This window comes from Phalacrocorax aristotelis, chromosome 6, assembly GCF_949628215.1.
Source record: "Phalacrocorax aristotelis chromosome 6, bGulAri2.1, whole genome shotgun sequence".
In the NCBI taxonomy this organism is placed as follows: Eukaryota; Metazoa; Chordata; class Aves; order Suliformes; family Phalacrocoracidae; genus Phalacrocorax; species Phalacrocorax aristotelis.
In genome coordinates this window covers 6,660,206-6,683,570 of record NC_134281.1, presented here as the reverse complement: position 1 = coordinate 6,683,570, position 23,365 = coordinate 6,660,206, and the positions used below count along the sequence as shown (strand labels likewise).

Genomic DNA, 23,365 nt, shown 5'->3' with positions numbered 1-23,365 from the left:
AGCGAGGCAGGCCGCCGGCGGGAGGAGCGGCTCCCACTCGGGGCAGGTCAGCAGCGTCAGTCGCTGCAGGCTTCGCACCCTCACACGCACGCCGTGAGACGAGGAACTGAAACGCAAGAAGGACGATGAGAATTCATGAATGAAGAACGAGCCAAGCTCCTCTGGCAGGTCCAGGGCCAAAGCTGGAACAGTGTTTGGCAGCCCTTCTTTTATTTCAGACAAAGAGCTCAACCCACGAGAACTGTGTGTTCAGAGGAGTAGAAGTAAGAGCTCGACTTCAAGGCAAACACTGCAAATTGAAACAATTAGTCAATGTTGAAATCAAAGAAAATTATCCCCTCGCATTCTACCCTTCTGAGCAGATAAAAAGCTCTCAAGGAGAACATTTCGCTCAGTTTCTCTCCTGCTAAAAAAAATAAAAAGATTAAGAGACATTCTAAACCCTGAGTTTCTCATTAATGATACAACTGGCAAGATTAACAGCAAAAATTAAACAATTTCATTATTATTTAATTGCTTTTAAAAATGTATTGCCTTAATATTTATAATTGTACTCTTAAGATTAATAATCCTGATTTGCCACTTCCCCATCACAAACCATTTCTCACACTTACCCAACTTCCACAGAACTTCACAAAGAAAAAATTGAAAATACATCTTGAAGACTTCTGAAGTAAAAAGGAAAGACACCACGTGCAGCCATAAGTTATTTTTTATTTCAAATCCAACTCTCAGTTTACATTGTACATGAAACACAGGCAATCCTGTAAGCATTCAGGATTGGCAACGTTCATTAAGTCCAAAACTAAATTCACTGCGCTGATGCCAATGTGCCAGTTAAACACAGACTCTAAACTTAAATAAACTGGAGAGACACCCCACCCCATCCCCCCCCCAAAAACAAACAAATAAACAAACAAAACCAGAAGTACCAAGGAACAAGATTCCTACGGTCTGTTAGGAAAATATAACCCAGAGCTATACCTTGCCTAAAGAACAAGTGGCCCAGAAGTCCAGTGGATTCCCTCAAACTCCAATTCCAAGGCAGACCAAGATGGCTCCGACCCTCTTTAAGAACATCACGAGAGAAGGTCTTTGCTGTTACCCAAATTCTCTCTCAGGATTTATTGGCAAAATCCCATCAATCCAACTGAACCTCTTTTCTGCTGCCAAGATAATTTTGCAACTTTCTGTAAAGCTCATCAACCCCAAATAGCGTTTTCATCCCAGTAATATTAAGCCATAAAGGCTGAAGAATAGGCTGGCCATCAACTGTCAACGCTGCACTCAAATTTGCTGAAACTGGTGAATGTTGGCAGGATATTCTGCCCTTGGATTAAGTCCCCACAGCCTCTCCTCCACGCGTTCAGGCATATGTTCAACCACTTGTTTTAGCGAGTCCTAACATAGCTTGAAAGAGAAACTCCTCATTAGCTGCTTCTGTACAGATTCAAGGACACGCCTGTGTTCACACTCTGGCTTCAACAGCATCATCTGCAGCGCAGAAAGATAAACCATATACAAGTGTTTTCTGCAAACCAATCTTAAAACGCCTGGCAACTAAGCCATCAGTGCAAGGTGACAGCGTTACCTCTGAATGATTCCCAGATACATAAATCCGAACGTCAGTTTGGACCTCAGAACATCAGATTGCCATGGCAGGAAAAAGCAGAGACACATGACTCTATGCAATTAACAGTATTTAAAACATTTGCCTCTAGAACCTGGCAAACTATAACCAAAAGTTTTACACTTTTAATTAAAAAAAGCTTTTTTAAAAAAAAATAATCAAATATCTGTGCACAGTTCATAGTTAAATATCTTTGTTACTTTGAGTTGTTTTCATTCAAACTCAGACATTTTACTGACTTAGGTTTTATACTTTTTTCCCTCTAAAAATCCCACAAGGTAAAAAACCACACACGTGCGCGCACACACACACACACACGAATACAGGAAATTGTATTTCTCAAGGGCTTTTTTTTTTCATGTCAAAAGTGCAATTTTGCTTTTATGGTTCTTTAAAGTCTTATTCATCAGTAAAACAATACACTACGCTAAGAATTGCACCAGATACCTTAATATATCTTGTCTACCAGCTATACCTAGCTTTTCCTATGCACAGCTTAAGGTCGTGAGAGATCTATATGAAAATTATGCTTACAGTAACTCATCTTCACCAGTATAGACAGGTCAGTAAATATACCTACGTCCTGCGAAATTGCCTATGACTGCTGGAGAATGGAAGTCAATAACATCTACAATTACACCACTGAAACGTTTACATTTACTGTAACTGTCTTGCTTTTGCATACAAATGTATGCTCTGCTTAAAGCCACTGAGACTGTATGATTATACTGCAAGTCTACCACGGGAATATATTCTCGAAAAAAATCCATAATTTAACATAGAACTCTGGTTTTTATCTCACTGAACTTGATTCTTCCACACATCCTTCTGGCCGCAGTTAAGACTACTCCCTTTCCACCCCACCCCACCCCCACTAGCACCAACAAGTCAGCTCCCAAGGGAATTTTATAAAGAACTCTCCTTTGGCTTAATATTTCCTTCACTGAAAAGAGTGACCTATGCTACTGGCTTTGGAAGGGTTCTCAAAAGTTTTCTAGATTGACTCTTTGACATTTGAGAAAACAAGAATATTAATAGATGAGGCTTTCAATGATTCCAAGAACAAGGTTCCTCGTGACTTCATTTCCTTTCAGCTGCAGCTGAAAGGCGCCCCGTACATCTTATCATTTGTCATAAAAAGCTAGAAGTCTGGTCCCTTTAGCATCCTCAAAAAGACCCAAGTTTTATTCCAATTTGCTCAGGTTTTCCATTGCAAAGCGCTGGTTTATGTGAAGAAGTAGGAAGCACCCAGATTAGCTGAAGTTTTAAGCATTCACTTAGGAAAAGATTTACCTGCTTTGAGAAGGAAGACTGACTAAACCTACTGAGCAGACCTGTTATATTTTAGCATTTAAAACTGCACAGAGAGAGTCAAAGTTTATATTGAAATGCAAAACCATAAGACTGCTCTAACTTGACCATGTTTCTAAACTAGAAATAGAAGTCTGCTGTGTCTGTTGAATCAAACAACAAAAAGGTAAAGCTTGCTTAACCACTTCGTTCTTACGATGACTATTTTAAAGAGGAAGATCTTCAAACCTAGAAACAACACAGGGACGAGCACAGCAATTACATGGATGGTGACGAAAAGCAACTAACCAGCCATCCTGGAACCACTGCGTCACCTAACTTGACTGCAAATGACAGTCCGGGCTGTGCCCTACAATAGGAAGGCAATTCCTATTCAGGTTTTTGCTTACAGGTACAGGACTATAGTACAAAAGCATCCAGCTTCTTAGAAGGAGGAACTGAGGAGCTCTGACAGGCCCATTTCATTCCCAGAGAGACCCTACTGAGAAAGCAAGCTGTAACACTCTCCATCCGCTAGCATTTCCTCACGTAACAGTAGGCATAAATTATTACAAGATTAATATCTACCCCAGAAAATCCTACATGAAATGGATGGACATATCTGTATAAAGACAAGTATTTCAGAATTCGGAATGCAAAAATACAGTGCAAAAACCAGAGAGAGTTCTGCAAAATAGTTTTTACATATCAAAACCTCCCAGAATTAGAGGGATTATAAAGATAAGGTATGGTGCTAAGAAGTGGTTTGACAAGTTAATAATGGATTATTTCCCTCGTAGAGGTTTACGTGTTTCACACCAGCATTTTGCTTTATGTTGTTACAATATTTCTATGGAGCATTATTTAAAAATAATATTTCAGTCAGAAGTCTAATTTAGAATTCATCATGTTTTACCCTAAATGGCCACTTGGAATGCTGTGAAACATGATTTGCAGCCAGAAGCACCAAGTACATAAATTCTTCCACATCAAAAGAGTAGTTTGTAAATTTTGGATGTTCTCCCAGCGTTGGGTGGTGTCCCTAGAAAAATGAAATAAGGCCTTTTAGACAGAAAAAAAAGTCAGTACATCTTCCATTCAAAAAGCAAGAAAAAAACCTGAGCATCTGCCATTTTGATTTATTATTTCTGATCCACTGATCTGCTCTGAGGCAAAAGAGTCAGCGAAGTAACTGCAGCAACATCAACGCTATGGATGGCCTGGATTAACGGCCAATTAATTTCATTTCTCTTCTTCCCTCAGCCATTAATATCAAACGATTTCTTACTCACAACAGGGAAGTTAATTTGGTCTAAAGAATGAAAACCATATTTTAAGCATCAGAACATAAATAGGTAAAACAAGCTACCCTTTAAATGCTTCCAGTTATAGCACCCTCCCTTCCAGCAGTGGCCATCGTTACCTGATCTTGAGGGAAGACTTTATTCCTTTTTCGCCAAGTGATGTAGTGAATGCCTCTCAGTCTTGCCAAATCCAGGTAACAACGTTCATCTTCACAATTGTATCTAGGGGCAGGCAGAAAAATCGTATTTACCTACAGAGGTTGTAGGTGACATAGGGGGAAACAGGAAAAAACCAAACTTCAGGCCTAAATGTTTGTTGTCCAGTTCTAAGGCTCCGAAAACACAGACAAATTCTACTCCACTGAAAACAACAAGGGCTACCATCTGCTCATAAGATGTGGCCTAGGAGGCAACCTGAGGCACATCTGCACGTCAGGCACGCCCCTGTCCAGCTGCAGCAGCCCTTGGGCATGGGCTTCTGAATTTATTTGGAGAATGGGCAAAATGCTCTCAAGCCAAGATTATACTGCATAGTTCCACAGCCTTCCTACAGCAGAGGCTTTAAGCAGAACTTCCCAGGATGGAGAATTCAGCGCTCTTCTGAGAGGTGTACAGCATTTTTTTTTTTTAAGTTCTGTTCAATTGGAGTGTCTATTAACAACCATAATTTGCGATAAAATTCGGCCACAAAAGTGACCTGAGGGCTGGAGCACCTCTCCGATGAGGAAAGGCCAAGAGAGTTGGGGTTGTTCAGCCTGGAGAAGGCTCCAGGGAGACCTTACTGCAGCCTTTCAGTATTTAAGGGGGGCTTATAAGAAAGATGGGGGCAGACTTTTTAGCAAGGCCTGTTGTGACAGGACAAGGGGGAATGGTTTTAAACTAAAAGAGGGTAGATTCAGACTAGATATAAGGAAGAAATTTTTTACGATGAAGGTGGTGAAACACAGGAACAGGTTGCCCAGAGAGGTGGTAGATGCCCCATCCCTGGAAACATTCAAGGTTCTGAGGGGCTCTGAGCAACCTGATGTAACTGAAGATGTCCCTGCTCACTGCAGGGGGGTTGGACTCGACGACCTTTAAAAGGTCCCTTCAAACCCAAACTATTCTATGAAATTATGTTTAAAAGGAAACTACTAGAGAAGTTCAGATAAAACAGCAAGACACTCAGCTAAGCTTGGCCAGCAAGCTGGTGCTCATGTCCTGAGCCTAGAAAGGAGCACAGATATCACCTTCAGGGGGATCTTTAACACCCCGGACATGCATCTTATGTAATCAGTTCACCTGGATCACCAAAATACCATTAAATCTCAGACTCACCAGGCAGAGCCTGACCAGTGAGGCTTTCTCTTTTTTTGCCATTTTCCCCAAGCAATTGCTGACCAGGCGGCATTTTATTTATCCCACAGCATCTTAAGAAATCACAGGCTACACCTGTATGATATAGTTACACTCTATTTTATAATAAGAGCTTCCTTGCTTCCGATTCCCAGAAGAAACTGCCAAAAATGAAGTCTAGACAAGGACGCAAGACGAACGCTCACAGTCAAATACCAGCACGGGAAAGTGCTTCATTAACGCATATGAACAGACATTAGCAGTTGTGGTATAAGGGGGAAAGAGAGAGAAACAGACTTACAGTTCAAAAACAACAGCCCAGTCTGGCAGAAAGAGCAAATGGGTAAGTCCAGCTCCATGCATCCCAATGAATATATCAGAGTTGTGGGTAATTCTCAACTGCTCTGAAAACTCAAGTTCCCTGCAGACAACACAACAGAAATGGTGATCTGGCACACCTAACCATCTCAGCAAGGATTAGTTACATGTAGAAAGCGCAAAATTAACTTAAGGGAATACTGAAAGAGAGAATTGATTTTTCAAGGAACGATACTAAGAATCACAAATGCTGCAGGCAGCAATAACTCAGCATGGAATTAAAAGCAATGCAGACAGGTTTCAAAACTTCACAAGAGTCTGTTCAAAAATTTGATTTTTAAAATTTTTTTACAAGTTAAAAGTTTTTGAAAGCTTGGGGGTATTCTTACTTGCCTCTAAAATAAAAAGTGCATCACCTCCTTTAAAAGAAACCTACATAAATGACCTAAACTGTTTTTATGTAATGTAGAAGTATACAATTCCCACCTAAAGGTGTGGATATCCAACCTGAACTTATGCATAGGGCATCAAGCAGAAATAAGGAGGCTGGGCTTTTTTCAGCTCCTTGAACTGTCACTTTCTCCCATCTTTTGACTGTAAGCTCCAACTGAAGTATTCTCTTTAAATAACCAGGTGTTCCCTGAGCACACAAGGGAAGAATGGACTAAAGATACCCAATTGTAAGAGAAGACAGGCAACTGGAAAGGGAAATTACAACCGGTTTCATTTGTGTATGAACAATTAATACATTAAAAAGGAAAAGAATAATGTCCTCTCTGACCATCTGGAAGAGAGTAGAAATAAACTGGCTTAAACGGCAATAAGGAATTTTAAACTGCTTAAAGTGCTGTAAGGGCAGGCACCAGGGAAACCCTTCTAACTAAGAGGGCAGTGATGCTGCAGGATAGCTGTGGACATCTGTAATGCCGAACGGTACCGCAAACAGTTTCGACAAGCACAGGAATTGTGGAAGTACCACTTGGTTATGCTTTGACGTGGGATGGCCTAGATGCCCTCTCAAGGGTATGCACCCCCTTTTCTGCCATTAGACTGCTCAAGTGTTTTCGTTGACAGGGGAATCAGAAGCAACTCGCCTTCCTCGCCCTCTCTCTGCTTTGGTCAAAACACTGATCTCAACTTCGCTTCACTTTCTCGCTCTTCCTGCATGATCCATGACAGCATCACTGAGTAAATGGGAGCTGCTGCCATTTGGCACAGGCATACACCACCTGGGAACTTTTCCTTTGAGCCGTTTGTTACTGGCACAGTGCCTACTACACCTGGGCACCACGAACTGACATCAAGTGGTGCCTTCAGGGGCCACCAGAGCAGCAAATAAGCTGAGTAACTACTCATTACTAAATTAAGGGTCACATAAAATGAGACACTAGCATCACACAAGAGAAATGCCTGTTGACCCACAGTTACTGCAGAGCATTAGCAAATCCAAAAGGGTGATGGGAACGCAGCTGTTTTTGGGAGAGGGGAGGGAACAAAGAAAAGTGATTTCAAAACTTGCTCATCACATAGTAGCTTTAACCTGAGCCTCATAACTCTAGAGATTCATTCCTAGTAGCGCATTGTAGGACGGGAGTACTTAACTAGCTCACCCACCACTCCCTCAGTGACATCCTTCCTTCCCAGTTCTTGGATTTTGCAAATGTTAGACATCAGGGCATATGCAGCTTGCCTGCAAACAGCTTTCACCGGCCACAGGCAGCACGAGATCACACTAGTTTCTTCTACCAACTTACGTACTTGTATTTGTAGTCTACCACTTTGACCTCCAACGTTGATACTGTTTTCAAAGCATTCACAAGCTAAGGAGGAAAGTAAAAAGACAATGATTTGTGTTCTCCTTCAGTCAATTCCCTCCCTGCACTCCTGATCATTTTACACACTCCTCCTCCCCACCAGGGAATTACAATAGGTGAGACAGAACATACTGTCACTGCCATATAAAGGAGCAGTTCCCCTCCTTTTGTGCTTCTCACCTGAAATATATACATTTTTTCCTGGCAGAGCAACCCCTGGAGAGGAGACTCTGATATCCTGCACTCTCACAGAGGCTACTGCTGACTTTTACATGCTCCAGGACCCACTCAAACTAGTAGGGGTTTTGCCAGGAATAGTGGGAAGATGTGGGATTTCCAAAAAATACTCTAATACCTGAAAGGCAAATCGGTAGCGAGAAGGATTTCCAAAAATACCTTACTAGGTCGGTCTCCTACTCATATGAGAAGTGAAACCAGGTTAGAGCCTGGGCTTCTAACTTAAAAGGGCTTTTTCTGAGTCTCCAATCCATAGCCAGCAGAAGACGGAGAAAGAGCCAAGTATTTTCTTTTGCAAAACTATAGTAGGAGTAAGATTAACTTCTCCCTTTTTGTCATGTGGTCATTACCAGAAAACTTACTACATGTAGCAAGGTAGGCATGCGCTGTGGGCAGCCTAACAGATGAGGCACAAACCTAGCCACCTGCACTCTGTCTATTCTGCCACTGAGATACTGCATCAAACAAGCCTCAGTTTCTCCCTGCATAAGGTGGGGATGGTAATGCCAAATCACTTCTGTCAGGCACTAACAGCTAAGAACGAAGACAGGTATGAAAACATTAGATATTATCGTTTTATCACAGGAGAAGTTACACCATAACTTCACTAAATTGCATGATTTGAAAACGTGAATCAATGTGAAAATTCATTAAGTTTTGAATGCACATACTCAGATACAATAGCTTATGCATTTTAATCCGCAAGCATAACAAAGGTTTTTGTTAGAGCCTTCAACACTGGAGATGCTAGAAATAAAAGAGATAACCTGAAAGCAAAATAATTTAACGTTATCAGAAGCTCTCTGCAGTGTCTGGTTAAGAGGAAATACTTTTAGTATTACATCTATGGCCTTCCATTGGATATTTAAAAAGGGCAGCAAGGTTCAGTGTCTGGTGTACAGAAATAGAGACTGGCTAGAAGACATATTACAAGAAATTAATATTAGCACTGAACTTATTTGTCCAAGATTTGTCAGCAGATACATGTCTTGGCTGTACCTGGAAAAAAAATTAGTTCAATGGGCAAAATTTAACTTCTGATAAATTTGTTTTAAAAATAAAAAGGACCACACCTCGTTCTGGTTTAATATTTTCCGGTAATCTGTGCTGCGTGCAAGTATTGTGACTCGAATTTTCCCATCCTAAAAAGAAAGAACCAGCAGTGTATTAGCTATGAGGCAGACCTCACAAAAAAACCCCAAACATTTCCATATTTACTTTTGGCAATTATTTGAGCAACTAAATATGTTCCCTCCCCATGTAAGAGATGATGTAACCACCTTAAAATTCACATCATATTTTCCAACAGATTAAAAGTGTCAAAAACTTTGTGAAAGTCTGACTATTAACAAAGAATAAAACATTTTCTGAAAGATTTATTTTATTCAGCACAAAAGAGCCTTTGTATTACACATTATACAGCAGTTTTTGAAAGCAGGAAAGCAGCTTTCAGGATGGCTTGTGCACAAGATCCTTGGAAAAAATATTTTACTTCTATAACAGTTCCTCCCTTTACCTCTTTAAATTAATTGGACTCACAGGGGTAAGTGTTCCAAGTGAAATAAAGAGATTTAACTGCATGACTCCCATTAGCATCAGCAGGAGAAGCATAGCTAAATGCCTGTGCAGTGCTTTGAATGTGTGCCCCTCAGCGATAATATGTAGCCTACTCTCTAGCAAATACTTCAAGAAGTCCAGAACTGCCAAATCCATCAATGCAGCCATTGCAACAATTTGCAAAAACTACCGGTGTGTACAACAGAGAAGCCCAGGGCCAGGCAGATGGTACCGGGCAGGGATCAGGAGGACCAGATTCAGTCATTGCCTCCTCTGATCTGAGCTCAGCATAACTATGAGGATCGATAAAGAGCGAGCTCACTGCACTGCTCTGTGGGATCCCCTCCGCCGGACCCAGGAACAGCACCTTGTCAGCATGCTCCAGAAGAGACCATGTACCATGTATCTTGCTTAACTAGGAAGGACACAAAGGCCTTGAGCACAGAGGATGGAGCCAAGGGTTGGAAGGAGGATGTTCTGAAGTCTGTGCTATGGAAGCAGGACACGAGGGCAACTTTCACAAACATATACAAATGTTGGCTGAAGGCCTTTATAGAACAGGCTGACTTTTTGGAAAAAAGTCCCGACCGACACAGGAGGGGACAAAACGTGCACCATACGCCCTTATTCCCCACTGGGTCCAGCTTGCTAATGCTGTTTCTCTGGTAAGAGCCATCAGCCTCATATTACAATTTTATTATTCAGTTATCATACCTTGGGTCCTTCTTGTGTGATATTTAATCTGTGTAACACATGCTGAGAAAATGCTCTAAATAGCCCTGTACTGTGACAGCCAGAGATCTGAAATTAAAAAAGCAATTATTAATACAAAAAGTTATTTTGCTCAGAAAACCTCTCTTTGTGATCAGCCTTTTGCCATTCTTGTGGAACAAAAGCCTAGTATCATGCACTGCACTAAACATGTCACTACTCACTGCAACACAAGTGGCACTTTCATTTAGAAAGAAATATAACTCTCTCCACAGCGTTACAGCCTGAATGCATGAGCTAATCCCACCGAGAAAGTCTGTCAGTGTACAAGGTCTTGTGTTCTGCAAAAATACCATTACATTCACAGCGCCCACCCATTAAAGAGGGATAATATACATCTCATGAACTGTGGCACAGGAGATTGCACACAACCAGTTACTATCAACCAGCTAAAGTAACTTCAAAACCCTAATCTTTAGGGAAGATCATTTCATTTGGAGTTGCACAGACTTTCAATGCAGTACATTCCGTGGTAGCTCAGCCAGATATTTGAGTAGCTCAGGTTTTATACTGTCACACAGACATCTAGGTAACACAGTGGATGAATAAAATGAACTCACCAATGGTGTGTTATAAAACAAGCCATATCGCATTCGAGGCAGTAATGAGAAGACTGCTTCTTTAAAGCATACCTGCAAAGGAAGATCACAAGAAGTTACACTGCACTGCTACCTTCCGCTGGCACATTCCGTGCTCATTCAGAGGGATAACTGCTTATAATGAGCTAGCAATTACACGCCCCTGTCAAGAACATCCTACTTCCTTGACTGTGCAAATGAGTAGAACAAAGACAATCCTGATCCCAAAAGAGTTCTCACTTAGGATGCTACCGATGCAAGTGTGGGTAGAGTAAAAAAACCCACCCCCAAAACAGAACAAACATGAACTAAATAGAAGAAAATGAGTTAGAGAATAGGGAGTTTAAGACAGGCTTTAAGGGATTTAAGCTCTGAATAAACGCGTACATTTTTTGGTGGGAATAAAAAAATTTCCAGTGACAAGCAGCAGGCATACTAACAGTTGCAGGGGAAGATAAACACTGCAGTAGGAATCAGTAGACTTAGAAAGACAGTACCATTTGAAAACCCTTAACCTCAGTTGTGGGTCCTGCAGAAGTGAAACCAATACATAAATATCACCTCTCAGAAGACACAAAAGTTAGGTCCATCTATATAAAGCACAGACATGCCACAGAATTAGGTTACTGCTCTGTCTCTTGTTAGTCGGGTTGAATACTCATATTACACAAATTAAACATGCGTGGAAAGTATTAATGCTTTCTTCTGAAACACCCATATCCACAAGCGACTAGAGAAGCTGCCATATTTGCTACCCAGTGACTATGAATTAAAACAAAATATAAAATTCCATACCCTTTTAGAGTCAAAGGTTTTCAAGTGTATTATTTCATGGTCAGTAAACGCCTTCCACGTCTCACTGAACAGGTCACCATAGCCATATGAGCTCTAGGAGGAAAGAAAAAAAACCATAAGGGCATAATGATTACATAAACGCATATAAAACTCTCTTCTTGATTTACAAGTTGTATATACAGAGTTTTAACATACAGTTAATATGTGCACCACCACCACAGGACCCAAGACAGCCGAGCACAGAACACAGATATTACAGAACACCAAACCCTGTGTTTACAACAGCAGTTAACTCAAATTACCTGTCAGGTAGTTAATTTTTAATAAAACAGTTCTATAAATTAGCAATCTAGACAAGGATTTCAACAGCAGATTAGAACTTCTGAGTTTGGAGCAAGAAGTACCTACTACTTTCCCCAGAGACGACAGAACACAAGTTCATTTTGAAGCAACAGAAACATAGGGATGGTAGAAGGCATGAACCTTGACTCCTCAGACTAAAAAAAAACCACACGGGAATTCAAGTGCAGCAGTAATGTTTGAAGTAAAAAGTCACAACAAGCCTGTTTTATATCTGCCTCCATTTAGGGATGGTCACTTGTATGACAAATTGAAGGCAATGATCTGAATTGATGGAAGAAACAGTCAGAAAACTATGTTTTGCATTACTTTGACAAGCTGCCACGAAGTTTCTCTACAGGGCAGTATAAAACTTCCCCCTTTGCAGCAATGCTCTGTGGAACCTTTTAAGAACCATCTACCCCTACAGCGTTCACCCAGCAGCAGGGGCTCTTGCCTTCAAATTTGTAACATTTCCTACGCATCTGAGAGTAAGAGTCACCATCTCTTGCTCTCTGAATGCAGTTAAATATGACCCCAGTAGCCCTGGTACAGATTCTTGCTTAAAGCTTCCTTTCAACCCTGGAGCTGGTTCGGGCTGCTTGGAAAGTTATGTGGAAACATTCTCAACAAGAAATTTCAGAATAAGACTATAAATGACTGCAGAAGAGAGCAGACATCTAATGAAATGTAAAAGAATCTAAAGAGCGCCAGATTTCCTTCAGTTGAAGAGGTGCTTCTTGCCCCTTCTTCTGCCATTAAGTTTTAATGACTTTTACAATCCATACTACTTTTCGGCCATCTGTATTACAAGAACTGTTCTTCCAGGTTAGAAGTAGAGAACTGATCTTCAAAGCTGAAAGTACTACTTTCCAACCTTAGCTGCTCTCCTTAAAAGTGCTTTATAAACATTGTTTTCCTCCATTTGCAGAGAGAGTCTGCAAATCAACACCCAGTGGATTTCCTACTCATTTTCTGCTTTATTTAACCTACATCTAAGAGCATTATTGTTTAATAAGAACAGTGTGCTGATTCTACAGCAGCTAGAAAGTATGGCCAAATCTAATTACATACAGGAAAAAAAAAAGAAAATTAATAATAAGCTCAAGTCCATCTTTCCATCAGCATAGACGATTCATTTGCAGTTAGTTGGTGCCATCACCTGGTTGTACAAGGTAATGAACTCAAGCAGGCTGATCAGTTAAGACTCATTTAAAATGATAGTACTGTGACAATACTTACCTTGAATGGTACATTTGAAACAGTTATTTGATTCAATAATGCGATATAAGAAAAAAGAGTTGCTTTTCAAAGTAATTTAAAGTGCTGTCTGACACATCTGATCTTTTCAGAAAGTCAGAGCCAGATTAACAGGTCCCTGTAAAACATCTAGAGAGCTTGCTTATCAGGCAGGCACATTTATTTTAGCTTTCAAGATGTGAGAGAACTAGGAAAAAGGGTCTCTTCTAGCCGAAGAGGTTTCTCATTACATCGCAGGCTGGGATATTTGCAGTTCTCTGTTGAATATTAGTTATCCTAGCAGTAAATACTCAGGAAAAAACCCCAGTATTTTCTGAAAACAAGACAGGTGTGGGACAATATCACACTCAGGACCTGTGTTATTTCTGGACCTGATCATACAGGTTATCTGGCATCTTACAAATTGCCTAGTTTTTTGTTGTTTAGCTGAACACTCTCCTATACAATTTAAATATTGTCCAGTAAAACTAGTATTACTCTCAAACACAGTCATGGTTTCAGCTCAGCACTACAGCATAAATAGCCCCACTTAAAAACTTGTTTTATATGTCCTCGTGGCATTCTAAGAGGTGATTGAGAGAAGCAACTACAAGAAGGCTATTTAAAGGAATTAAGTATTAGGCCCGGTTTTGACATATATAAGAATTTAATTTAGTTGTTTTCTTACTACAGGCTGCACGTTACTGATTTAGAAGGATGCAAGGCTGCATTTCTTTTCACGTGTAACAGAAACAGTTTTGAGTAAATCTACGTCAATATTCTCAGAGGGAAAAAGTCTACAGAAAACAGCACGAAATGTTTAAATACCGCATATTAGAAACACAGATCATGTTATTTTTGGGGTCACACTAAAAAAAAGGCATAATTATGTACTAAGAAAAGATGAGCTACGGAGTACTGTTCAAACAGCACAGTTTACTGCAGAAAACCTGTTACCTAACTGTTGTTCATGCACCTGTAGTAACAGGATCCAAAAACTTATCAGTTCCGCATGGCTAAGCCCACAAAAACGTTCAGGATTGGCTACTGACAGCTTCGGTCTCTATACAGCAGAAATACACCCCGTTACAAATAGGTTAAAAGCACAGCAGACTTACAGTGTCCCACATGACTATGTTGACATCAGTACTGAAGGAATTATTAATATGCTGCGTAATATAAAGATTGACGAAATCACAGAAGTGATGGTACATATTAACACCTGAGAAAGAAAGAATTGTTAGCAAAATACTACATTACTCACTCCACTTTTCATTGGTTCATGTATTTTTTCCTTAGTAGTATCCTGCATTTTATATCAGTTTTCCCCTGCTTCTGACCAAATGCTTCTCATACACCCTAAAAAAAGCAAACCTTTAAAGGCAATGAAGGCTGTAGTGAATTATTTAAAGGGTATCAAGGTAAGAAATCTGAAGTAAAATGTGTTTTTTAAAAGTTCAGAGAAATTAGAAGAGTGGCCAATAGACATCGTAAGAAAAAGATAAGTTACACGTGCTATTTCTCATTACAGTCTGCAGTTGCTTTCTGAAGTATATGAAAGCAACTACTGCTTTAACAATAGCTGGTTAGACATAAAGAAAACATTAAAAACAGACCTTTGGTGCTGATCTTAGTTCTGCTTTATTAAGGTTAAGGGAAGCTCTGTCTGCAGGACTACCAAGACAGAACTTGTACCTGCACATGAGCCAGAGCCCAAGTAATCCCTCAGTTTTTTTGTCCTCAGAGCATTCTTGTTCATTCTTGGTTTCTTAAGCTAATACCTTCAGACCATTGTGCATTAAAAAACTACCATGAAACAAAGGAGGTAGCGTGGTCTGGTCTCCTTTCTAGTGAAGGCCACACCCCAGTTGTGGAACTGTGCGCACACAGCCCCTGTTTCTAACCTTCCGACCAAAAAGAGCTGCCATGATACGAACCAGCTGCCAGGCTTCCTATACTGCTCAAACAGGAATTCTCCCCTGCTTCCCCTAAAACAAAGGAGCTGGACAAAATCACGTCCTGAGCCACAGCTAGACCACCCCGCTCAAAGGCACAAATGGACAGCACAGCAACTCTTCCACAGTAACTGTTCAGGAGCCCGCAGCAACTTTGCTTAAAATATAAGACACTGGCCTGCGGGGGAAGAGGGGCAATCCAGTTTACAGCTGCAGTATGTCACAGGGTCAGAACACAGCAGACAACTATCCAGTTTAAACCAGAGCTTACCCCACAGCAGTTTCTTTGCATGTCCCCAACCTGGACACCCCCTTTCATTAATATTTGTCTGCAAAATATGCTGCGTGAACAAAAAGGTTGGTGGAGTTAAAAAAAGTCAGATACCACTGGCTGATACCTAAAGATGCTTGGGTGCTGTCCCTTCTCATGAATTTTGGTATAGTGCTGCACAGCGTTCACCACAGCTCTCTGTAATGAGATAGCTGTGGTTTTTCACCTAAATTTGAAACTTTAAAACAGGGCTGTGTATAGTTTTGTGTGCTTTGGCTTTTCTGAGGTGGGTGACAGGAAGTATTTTAATGAACTAAAAACTTATTCCCTTGAACTTTGTCTCCGAATACTGCTTCTTCTTCCATGTCATTCAATAGACACGGAATCGTCAATTACTAAACACATACTATAAGGCACATATAACCACACCTTGTGTTTCATGGTATGAACACTGTCATCCAGAAACACAGCCAAAATCCAAGACTCTGTACAGAAATGTCTCTGGCACAAAAGCAAAGACTCTCAAAACACGGTCAAGAGTCAAAGTCTGTGCAAAACAAGTGACAGGAAATTTTTTCTGATGTATTTATTTTTTTTATTACCTGCGGCAAAATGTAAAGATTTAAATCTAAGTTTCCAAGTTTGTCAATGAACCACAAAACACGGAATTTAAAAGTCACATAATTTTTAAAAAATAAAAGTATATTACAAGTGAACCTGACGATCTCAAAGGCATCGTGTAGATGGGCAAGTTGGATACAGGGTCTTTTTACTGCACTATTGTAGGATAAAAAAAACTAAAAGATACCAATTACCTGCATCCAATTTCATGAAGTACGTTGGCTTTTCAATTACAACATCGCACTTCTCATCTTCTAAGGGCCTGAAGTTTAACGCAGTAAATGTCTGGAGTTCTGCAAACCTACGAAGATTGAATCACACAGAACACGCTTTGTCATTAACACTTTTAAACAAATGTACTTCATGCATCCAAGATTTAGTAACTATTCAACCAGTCCATTTGATTTAACAGGACTGCTGAAAACTGATAGAGTCTGACAATTAAAATGATTTGAAATTGTAATGGAAGGCTCTTCCGGTTCCGAGCTTCAAGAGGTTAAACACCGCCTTTGATCTCAGGAGTGAGCAGCATCTTTGATCTACAAATCAAGGCAGGAGAGATGTAACAAAGAGCCTTAGAGCCTAGATCTGTGGGTCTATCCAACTTGATCTGCATTGCCAAAGACACTTCAGCAAGACCTTCATGCTGTGGTCAGAGTAACGAATGTAGATGCAATACTTATTATTACTGGATCTAAACAAGGATGAGCAGTTGAAATGACAATAGCAGGTAGAAAAGAAAAAGCCTTTCCCTCCTCTGCAGCGATTCTTAACTGAAATTGACCATCAATGCAAAATGAGAAAAAAAAAAACATGAGAAAAGCATAAAAATGAAGTCTTATATAGACCTTAATGGCTCCAGTTCCTTCATGTTTCATCAATTATCTGGCAACGCAGCTTTAAAGCGCTAACATACAAGCCGTGATACTTAATCAGCTACTACAAAGCACCCTCTGCACTTCCTACTCGGCCTGTAGACTGTTGCCCATTTCACATTCCGAACACAGGCTCCCTGGGAACACCGTACAAACATATACCCATATCAGTCGTTGCACGAGCCCCAACATCACCAAGGACTGCATGAACTAAGACACAGGTTCAAACTTCAAGGCTCTTCACAACAGAACAATTGCCTCCTATAGGCAGATCAGGCGTGCAACCAGCGTCTTGTCCAGAAAACACCTGAAGGTTAGAACTTCACATTACAAGACATTTTCAGATCTTTTGCTGCTGTAAATTAGGCAGGACACATTTATCCATAGCATAGTTCAGAACATTCTGCATCGATGTAATTACCAGAGGTAATGAACTCTCAGACTGACCTTAGAAAGGAGCAACTACTTCCTCAGTATGAAATCCCCTACACACAGCTGCTAGTGCCCATGAAAAAAATAAAAAAGAATTAGCAAGTGAACTTGGAAGCAGCCTTGACAAGCAATTCTTACCAAGACTGCAGAGGGCTCTTGCGCTGACCTTCAGCCAAAAATGCTTGAACGTCAAGGGTGCAATGACCTCCAATTTCTCCCTTCTGGAAAAAGTCTTCTTTGAATCTAATGCAAATTAGTAAAAGTCTATCAGCTTTTCTGCAACAGTGCTATAAGTGCTCTGCAAACTCGATTACATACTCAAGCCAGTGCTAATTAATCTTGGTTCAGCAAGGTACTTCATACATATTTAAAACCTGAGTATTTCCTTCAGCATAAATCAAGCATTTCCCACAATTCCCAAATAAAGATAGTGGTGTCCTTGGAGTTCTACACATCAATTTAGAAAACAGTACTAATCCACCCAGAATGTTGTTAGGAACAATTTCACATACCAAAACGAGTTATTTAGATTTTGTTATGTGATTACTTACACAAGCATCACTACTTGGGGTTTTGTATGTTTGTTTTTAATAGCAATTTCTCACTGAAATTCCCCTCAAATTTCACAACTCAGCAACCCAAGAATTTTATACAATGTATGAAAAGTGAGGTGCAAGAACAGGTTTCATGAAAACAAACTGCTGAGTAAAAGCACTATCTACATTAACTTTTAGGACAGGCTGAGAAGATGACAAAACCCATTCTGAAGTGTATCAGCGTCACAGTCGTGAACCAGCTCTTTTCAAGTCAAGTGCCCAAGACACTGACTTCAAAGATAAGGCAGAAGGGAAAATGAGTGATGCCAGCATCAGTGGTATGGTTTTTTTACCCAGTTTTCCAACATGCAGCATTTTAATTTGGGCCATGGGAGATCCAGGTTCAGACCTCTCTTCAGCCTCAGTATCTGAAAAGGCAGTTCTTGGTTCTGGTAGAAAGGCACCTAGCATAGGGAAGGTCTTCTCAGTGCCTCATACAAAAACGATTCTACTTTGCACATCACCTGATCAAGAAAGGATGTGGCTGAAGACAGAGTAGAGTCTTCCTCTCTTCCATTAGAAGGGAGGATTTCAGTCACCCATCATCATTACATAAAACTGAGCGCACAGGTTTTTAAATAACCTGTACTTCTGAGAGCAGCAGCAGGCAGCAATCAAGAGGTATGGATCTCAACAGGGCTTCAGCCACAAGTCTCTGACCAGCAGTAAAGCCCATGGCAACAAGCACGCTAGCTTTGTTAAACAAATTCTGAAGTCCTTTTCCCTGCCATCCCTTGGTTTTACTATAACATAAGTAAATCAGAGACCTGTCCTGGTTTCTCTTTACGGTTCGTAGATCAATGTACAGGTTTGTTGCTCTGCAATGCTGAAGGTACTGAGAACAGGTCAGAGATGAATCTCCCTGTTAAGAACAGAACAAGCAGGATTTTATCAATGACAAAAATTATGTTCAAAGCTAAGTAAAAATTATAATATCTGTCAGAAATACCTACCGTTGCTGTCGGCTTACAATGGGTTTTCATTTCATTGAGCCTCTCTCGAATGTAACCAAAGTCAGCTTGTTTCCAGAATATCCGTTGGGCTGTCTCAATGTCACTTGCCCTGATGTATGAAGGAAAGAGGGAAAAAAACAAGAAGCAAACAAAGAAACAAAAAAAATCAAGGTCTGTTGCTCAGTTCTAGTAATAACTTTAACAGATAACATTTTTTCCACTGAAAGTGGAACAGAAGAGCCAGCTAGTTACTTTATTGACATTTAAGATGCAAAACAGGAAGCAACTTATCAGCTGCATGTAAGTGAAAACATCAATGACAATTTAAAGCTATTCTCCCGTAAAAGGGTATAAATTTTCTTTAACGTTTTCCCTCTGTTTTTAAAGCTAAGAAAGGAAATCCAGAGTTATTTTAGGAATCTGAATTCAAGGCTAAATCAGAATAATGAAAACATTGTGGCAGGAAGCTTTTCAAACAGTATTTTCTTCCTTAAAAAGTTAGTTTTTAAAAATCACTTTGAAAGACATGTCACCTATAAACACACAGACATATACACACGTATCACCACAAAGAATCATCCTTTAGACTCTAAATATCACAAGAATGTTAACTGCACAGCTAACATGAAAGTGAGCACCACGCTCTTTTTTTTTTTAACATACTATACTTCTTACATTTAAAATGAAACTCACCATCCAGTTTCAACATAATCACACACTGGGTAACTGAACCTGTAATCTGATTTGCAAGATTTCTCATAACCCCAGCAGGATCTTAGTTTCTTCAAGTATTTCTGTAACACAGAATAACGGAGTCAGGTTATACACCAGCAAAATGGGAAATTACTCAGGTTAGTTGTTAGCTTATAAACCACCTCTTGCTAATGAATCTTGCATTAAAGGCTTTTGATTTGGTCTCTTTTCAAAGGGAGTTTCAGAAAGAACACTCAGATTCTTTATGGACAACAGAGGCTCCAAAAGAGGACACACAACCACAGCAACATTACCCTCGTCTTTAATATACCTGTTCAAGGACAACCACTTTTCCTGACCCAGCGAGTAGGATTCCAAAATTTTAACATCGCTGACACATAGAGGTAACAAAGCTAAGCTCCCACAGGGCACAGCGCTCCAAGCTCCAGGCTGACTGTACCACTGCTCCCCGGGCAAATCTAGAAACACCGGCTTTCTGCAGTGCCGCAGAAAGTCACAGAAGGGGGATCATAGCTCCTACTCCCAGCTCCGCAAACCAGCTCCAGCCTGAGAGATGCTAGAATTGCTCCCAAGCCACACGCAGCCTGGATCCTCAGATTCACCGCCCCTGCTTCAGATTAATAAATTATATGCAAACACGGGGTAAGATTAAATCAGCGTTTCATTGATTTGCCTATAGTCTTGGCACTTCCACAAAAGTACTACAGCATGCTGAAAATCTCAGGCCTAGAAATTACTAACTGTACGTAGTCCAAACACCTTTCACATGCGCAGAGTCATTCAGATTAAGATCATCATTTCAGCTCTGTAACAATTAAAAGAAGGGGGATAAAAATCTTGCAAAACGGTACATTAAAAATCCAGTCTTGTGATAGCATCAGATTCAGGAAGAGCCCCATACAACAATTCCAAATCCCAGTGAAACCAACTAATTGGCAAGGAGACCAATTCATCACCATCTTTAACTGCTGTCACTCCAAGAACAAACCACCCCAACATTACATTTGGACAAACAGACAAAAAAAAAAGCAAACCTACTTTATATGGGCAATGAGAGTCCTGCTTACAGATGCCAGCAATATCCTGATTATTGTGCAGAAAGTAGGGGATATGCTCATCTGGCAAGTTGATAGCTTTGTAGCTATACAATGGCTCTTCTGGAATGTTTTTGAATTCTGTAAGATTTTCAGCTTGGGAATTAGCCAGAATTTCTTGCAGCAGCAATCCAAACGCAAGCAACATGAACATGGCAACCTCTTGAGTTCTGTATTTATATATATACAAAAAGGACACTTAACATATCTGCAGCATAGCACATTTCAAGCATACCAGACAATATTCAGCCAAAGTCAGTCGTATACTCAAAGAATTTGTACTTCTATTTCTGGGGTGGTTTCTTTTTCCCTATGAAAAGTAAACTTTCACTAAGACACTGTACAACCTCAGGATTATCTCTGAATTGTTAGTAACTGAGGGTTATTATGTGCTACCAACTCACAGTCAGCCTAAAATGGGTGTGTTTACTTTAGCTCAATCCCAAGGGATCCTGAGATTTCAAATGTGGAAACTAAGTATAGAGCATATAACATCCAGTCAGCAGGAAGAAAATGTGGAATTACTGGGGGGAGGGAGGGGCGGTGAGAAGAGGAGGCATTTTAATTTAAAAATAAGTATAAAAATAATACATTAATACATTCTCTACTTTGGAAGAAACCAATCATTAGCTGAAATAAAACCATGCAGTCATAAATAAATGTTCAAACTTTGGTCTGTTTCAGGGTGCTTGTTTTTAGTAGCTTACATCATGTTAAAGAAATTTTGAATACTGTGTTATAAAATTAACTACAGGCCCATGCATATCTGTATACTCTAAAGCAGACTGGATACCTTTCTGGTAGCACAACCTTCTCATCAAACACCCCTGCTTTGAACCATTAAGTTTCCTGAGGGAAAAAAAAAGTGGATGGCCTATATCTAAAACACCTTTTTTGGCATTATAATACGCCAAAATTTGCATGTGTGCCTGCAACTGAAGCCTTTAGCAATATTCCTACAATAAAAGTAGTTTTACCTGTTTGGTGCGAGGAGAACTGCTTCGGGTTTCCCAAGTACACAAACCTAGTGGTGGGGGGCAAGAAAGCCGAGTTACACGCGTCCTGCAGAAGGGGGCTGCCTCAGAACGCGGTCCTGCTGCTTGAGGAGCCTTCACAGCAATGAGAGCAACCCTCCAACAGCCCGGGAGCGTTTCTGACCCGTCTGGGGACTCGGATCCCGGCAAGAAAGCACCTCCCCTTCCCTACGGCACCCCGGGGCTCCCGGGGATCACACCGCGGCCCGTCCCCAGCTCACACCCGACATCGCGGGGCCGTAGGCGGCTCGCCAGAACGGCGCGGCCCCTCACCCGCCCCCGGGGCCCCGGCCGAGGCTCAGTCACCCCGGGAAGTGACCGACCCGTCCTAGTGCCGAGTCCGTGCCGGACCCCGCGCTGAGCCCAGCCTCCGGCCCACGCCGGACCGGGTGCCTAGCCCACGCTTGCCCCACGCTGGCCGAGCCCCGACTAGACCCAGCCCCGAGCCTGTGCTAGACCCAGCGCAGATCCGGTGCCAGGCCCACAGCGAGCCCCGGCAGGCGCCGCAGCCCCGTCCTGCCCCGCCCGCGGCACCCGCCCACCCGCACCGGGCACCGCACCTCAGACCCGCCGGCCCCGGGGAGCCCCGCGGCCCATGGGACCGGCCGCTCCTCCCGTTACGCTCCCGCCGACGGCCTTAATCCTCATGCCGCCGCGGCAGCTGGCGGCTATCCGGGGCGGGGGGAGCGCGCAGGGCCCGGCCCCGCCAGGCTCCGCGGGGGAAAGGCGCCCGCCGGGAGAAGGAGGGAGGGCTGCGCCCGCCGCCCGCCCCTCCCTCACACCCGCGGGGAGCGGAGCGGAGCGGGCGGCGCCGCCACACCCCGGGGAGCGACCGCCGCCCGGGGGCTGCCGCCGGGCCCGCCCCACCTGGAGGCGGCGGGAGCGCCTGAGCCGCCGGGGAAGGAGGGAGGAGCGCGGCAGGGCCGGGCCGGCGGCACCGCCGCCGCTCGCCGGAAACCGGGCGGGGAGCGCGGGTCGGCCTCCGCCGCCGCTTCGCAGCGCCCCGGGCCGGTGGCCGTGAGGGGGGCCGGGGCGGGGGGCGCTGCGGCACCTGCCGGGGAGGCGGCGCGGTAAGCGGCGCGCCTTCCTCCTGCTGCCGGAAATACCGCGCTGCCGCTGCCCCGCACCGGGAACGGCGTTCCCAGGCCGGGGAGGAAAAGGGCCTTTTCCTGCCGCCCCGGGCAGGAAGCGCAGCGTCCGGCACCCCATTGTTCGAGGCCTCTCCCCGGAGCCTCGGCACGGAGGAGCCGTTTAGAGACTTACATATTCGCCAGCAGAGAGGTGACTTAATCCCTTGATGCGGTTGATGCCAGTCGGGCACAGGGACCGGCTCCTGCTCTGCCGGGGCGTGGGCACGGACCCTCGGGCGCTCTGTCTCCTTCCACCCCGGGGAAGCCTCTTCTCCCCTCGCCTGCAGGTGGGAAACGAGGTACAGTTTTGGGCCCCCCTTTTCAGGAAGGACAGAGAACTGCTCAAGCTAGTCCAGTGGAGAGCTACCAAGATGATCAGGAACCTGGAGCATCTCCCTTACGAGGAAAGTCTGAGAGACCTGGGTCTGTTCAGCCTGGAGAAGGCTGAGGGGGGATCTCGTCAATGCTTGCAAGACCTGAAAG

General features: G+C 42.5%; 1 protein-coding gene across 3 annotated transcripts; it reads right to left on the bottom strand.

Moving 5' to 3' along the window:
- Positions 1–694: 694 nt before the first annotated feature.
- Positions 695–23,133, bottom strand: EOGT (EGF domain specific O-linked N-acetylglucosamine transferase). 3 transcript variants are annotated; one of them, XM_075095707.1, is made up of 18 exons: positions 22,313–22,427; positions 21,696–21,742; positions 21,512–21,567; positions 20,663–20,888; positions 19,604–19,704; positions 18,911–19,019; positions 18,725–18,819; positions 17,500–17,604; positions 16,249–16,355; positions 14,326–14,429; positions 11,630–11,722; positions 10,817–10,888; positions 10,200–10,286; positions 9,002–9,070; positions 7,636–7,697; positions 5,861–5,980; positions 4,344–4,446; positions 695–3,962 (listed from the first exon to the last, which is right to left on the bottom strand). In XM_075095707.1, exons 4-18 carry the CDS (start codon positions 20,870–20,872, stop codon positions 3,816–3,818), a joined length of 1,584 nt encoding a protein of 527 aa, XP_074951808.1. In that variant the 5' UTR covers positions 20,873–20,888; positions 21,512–21,567; positions 21,696–21,742; positions 22,313–22,427; the 3' UTR covers positions 695–3,815. The 3 variants fall into 3 exon arrangements, with proteins under 3 accessions (XP_074951808.1, XP_074951809.1, XP_074951807.1); XM_075095708.1 differs by lacking the exons at positions 21,512–21,567; positions 22,313–22,427 and adding an exon at positions 23,016–23,133; XM_075095706.1 differs by lacking the exon at positions 21,512–21,567.
- Positions 23,134–23,365: the final 232 nt, after the last annotated feature.

Excerpts from the sequence above, each read along its gene's own strand:
- EOGT (XM_075095708.1), bottom strand. The coding sequence starts at position 20,872 with ATGTTCATGTTGCTTGCGTTTGGATTGCTGCTGCAAGAAATTCTGGCT. Across the intron at positions 16,356-17,499 it reads AAGAGCCCTCTGCAGTCTTG|GTTTGCAGAACTCCAGACAT; the intron begins GTAAGAATTGCT and ends CAATCTTCGTAG. Across the intron at positions 4,447-5,860 it reads TGGGCTGTTGTTTTTGAACT|ATACAATTGTGAAGATGAAC; the intron begins GTAAGTCTGTTT and ends GCCTGCCCCTAG.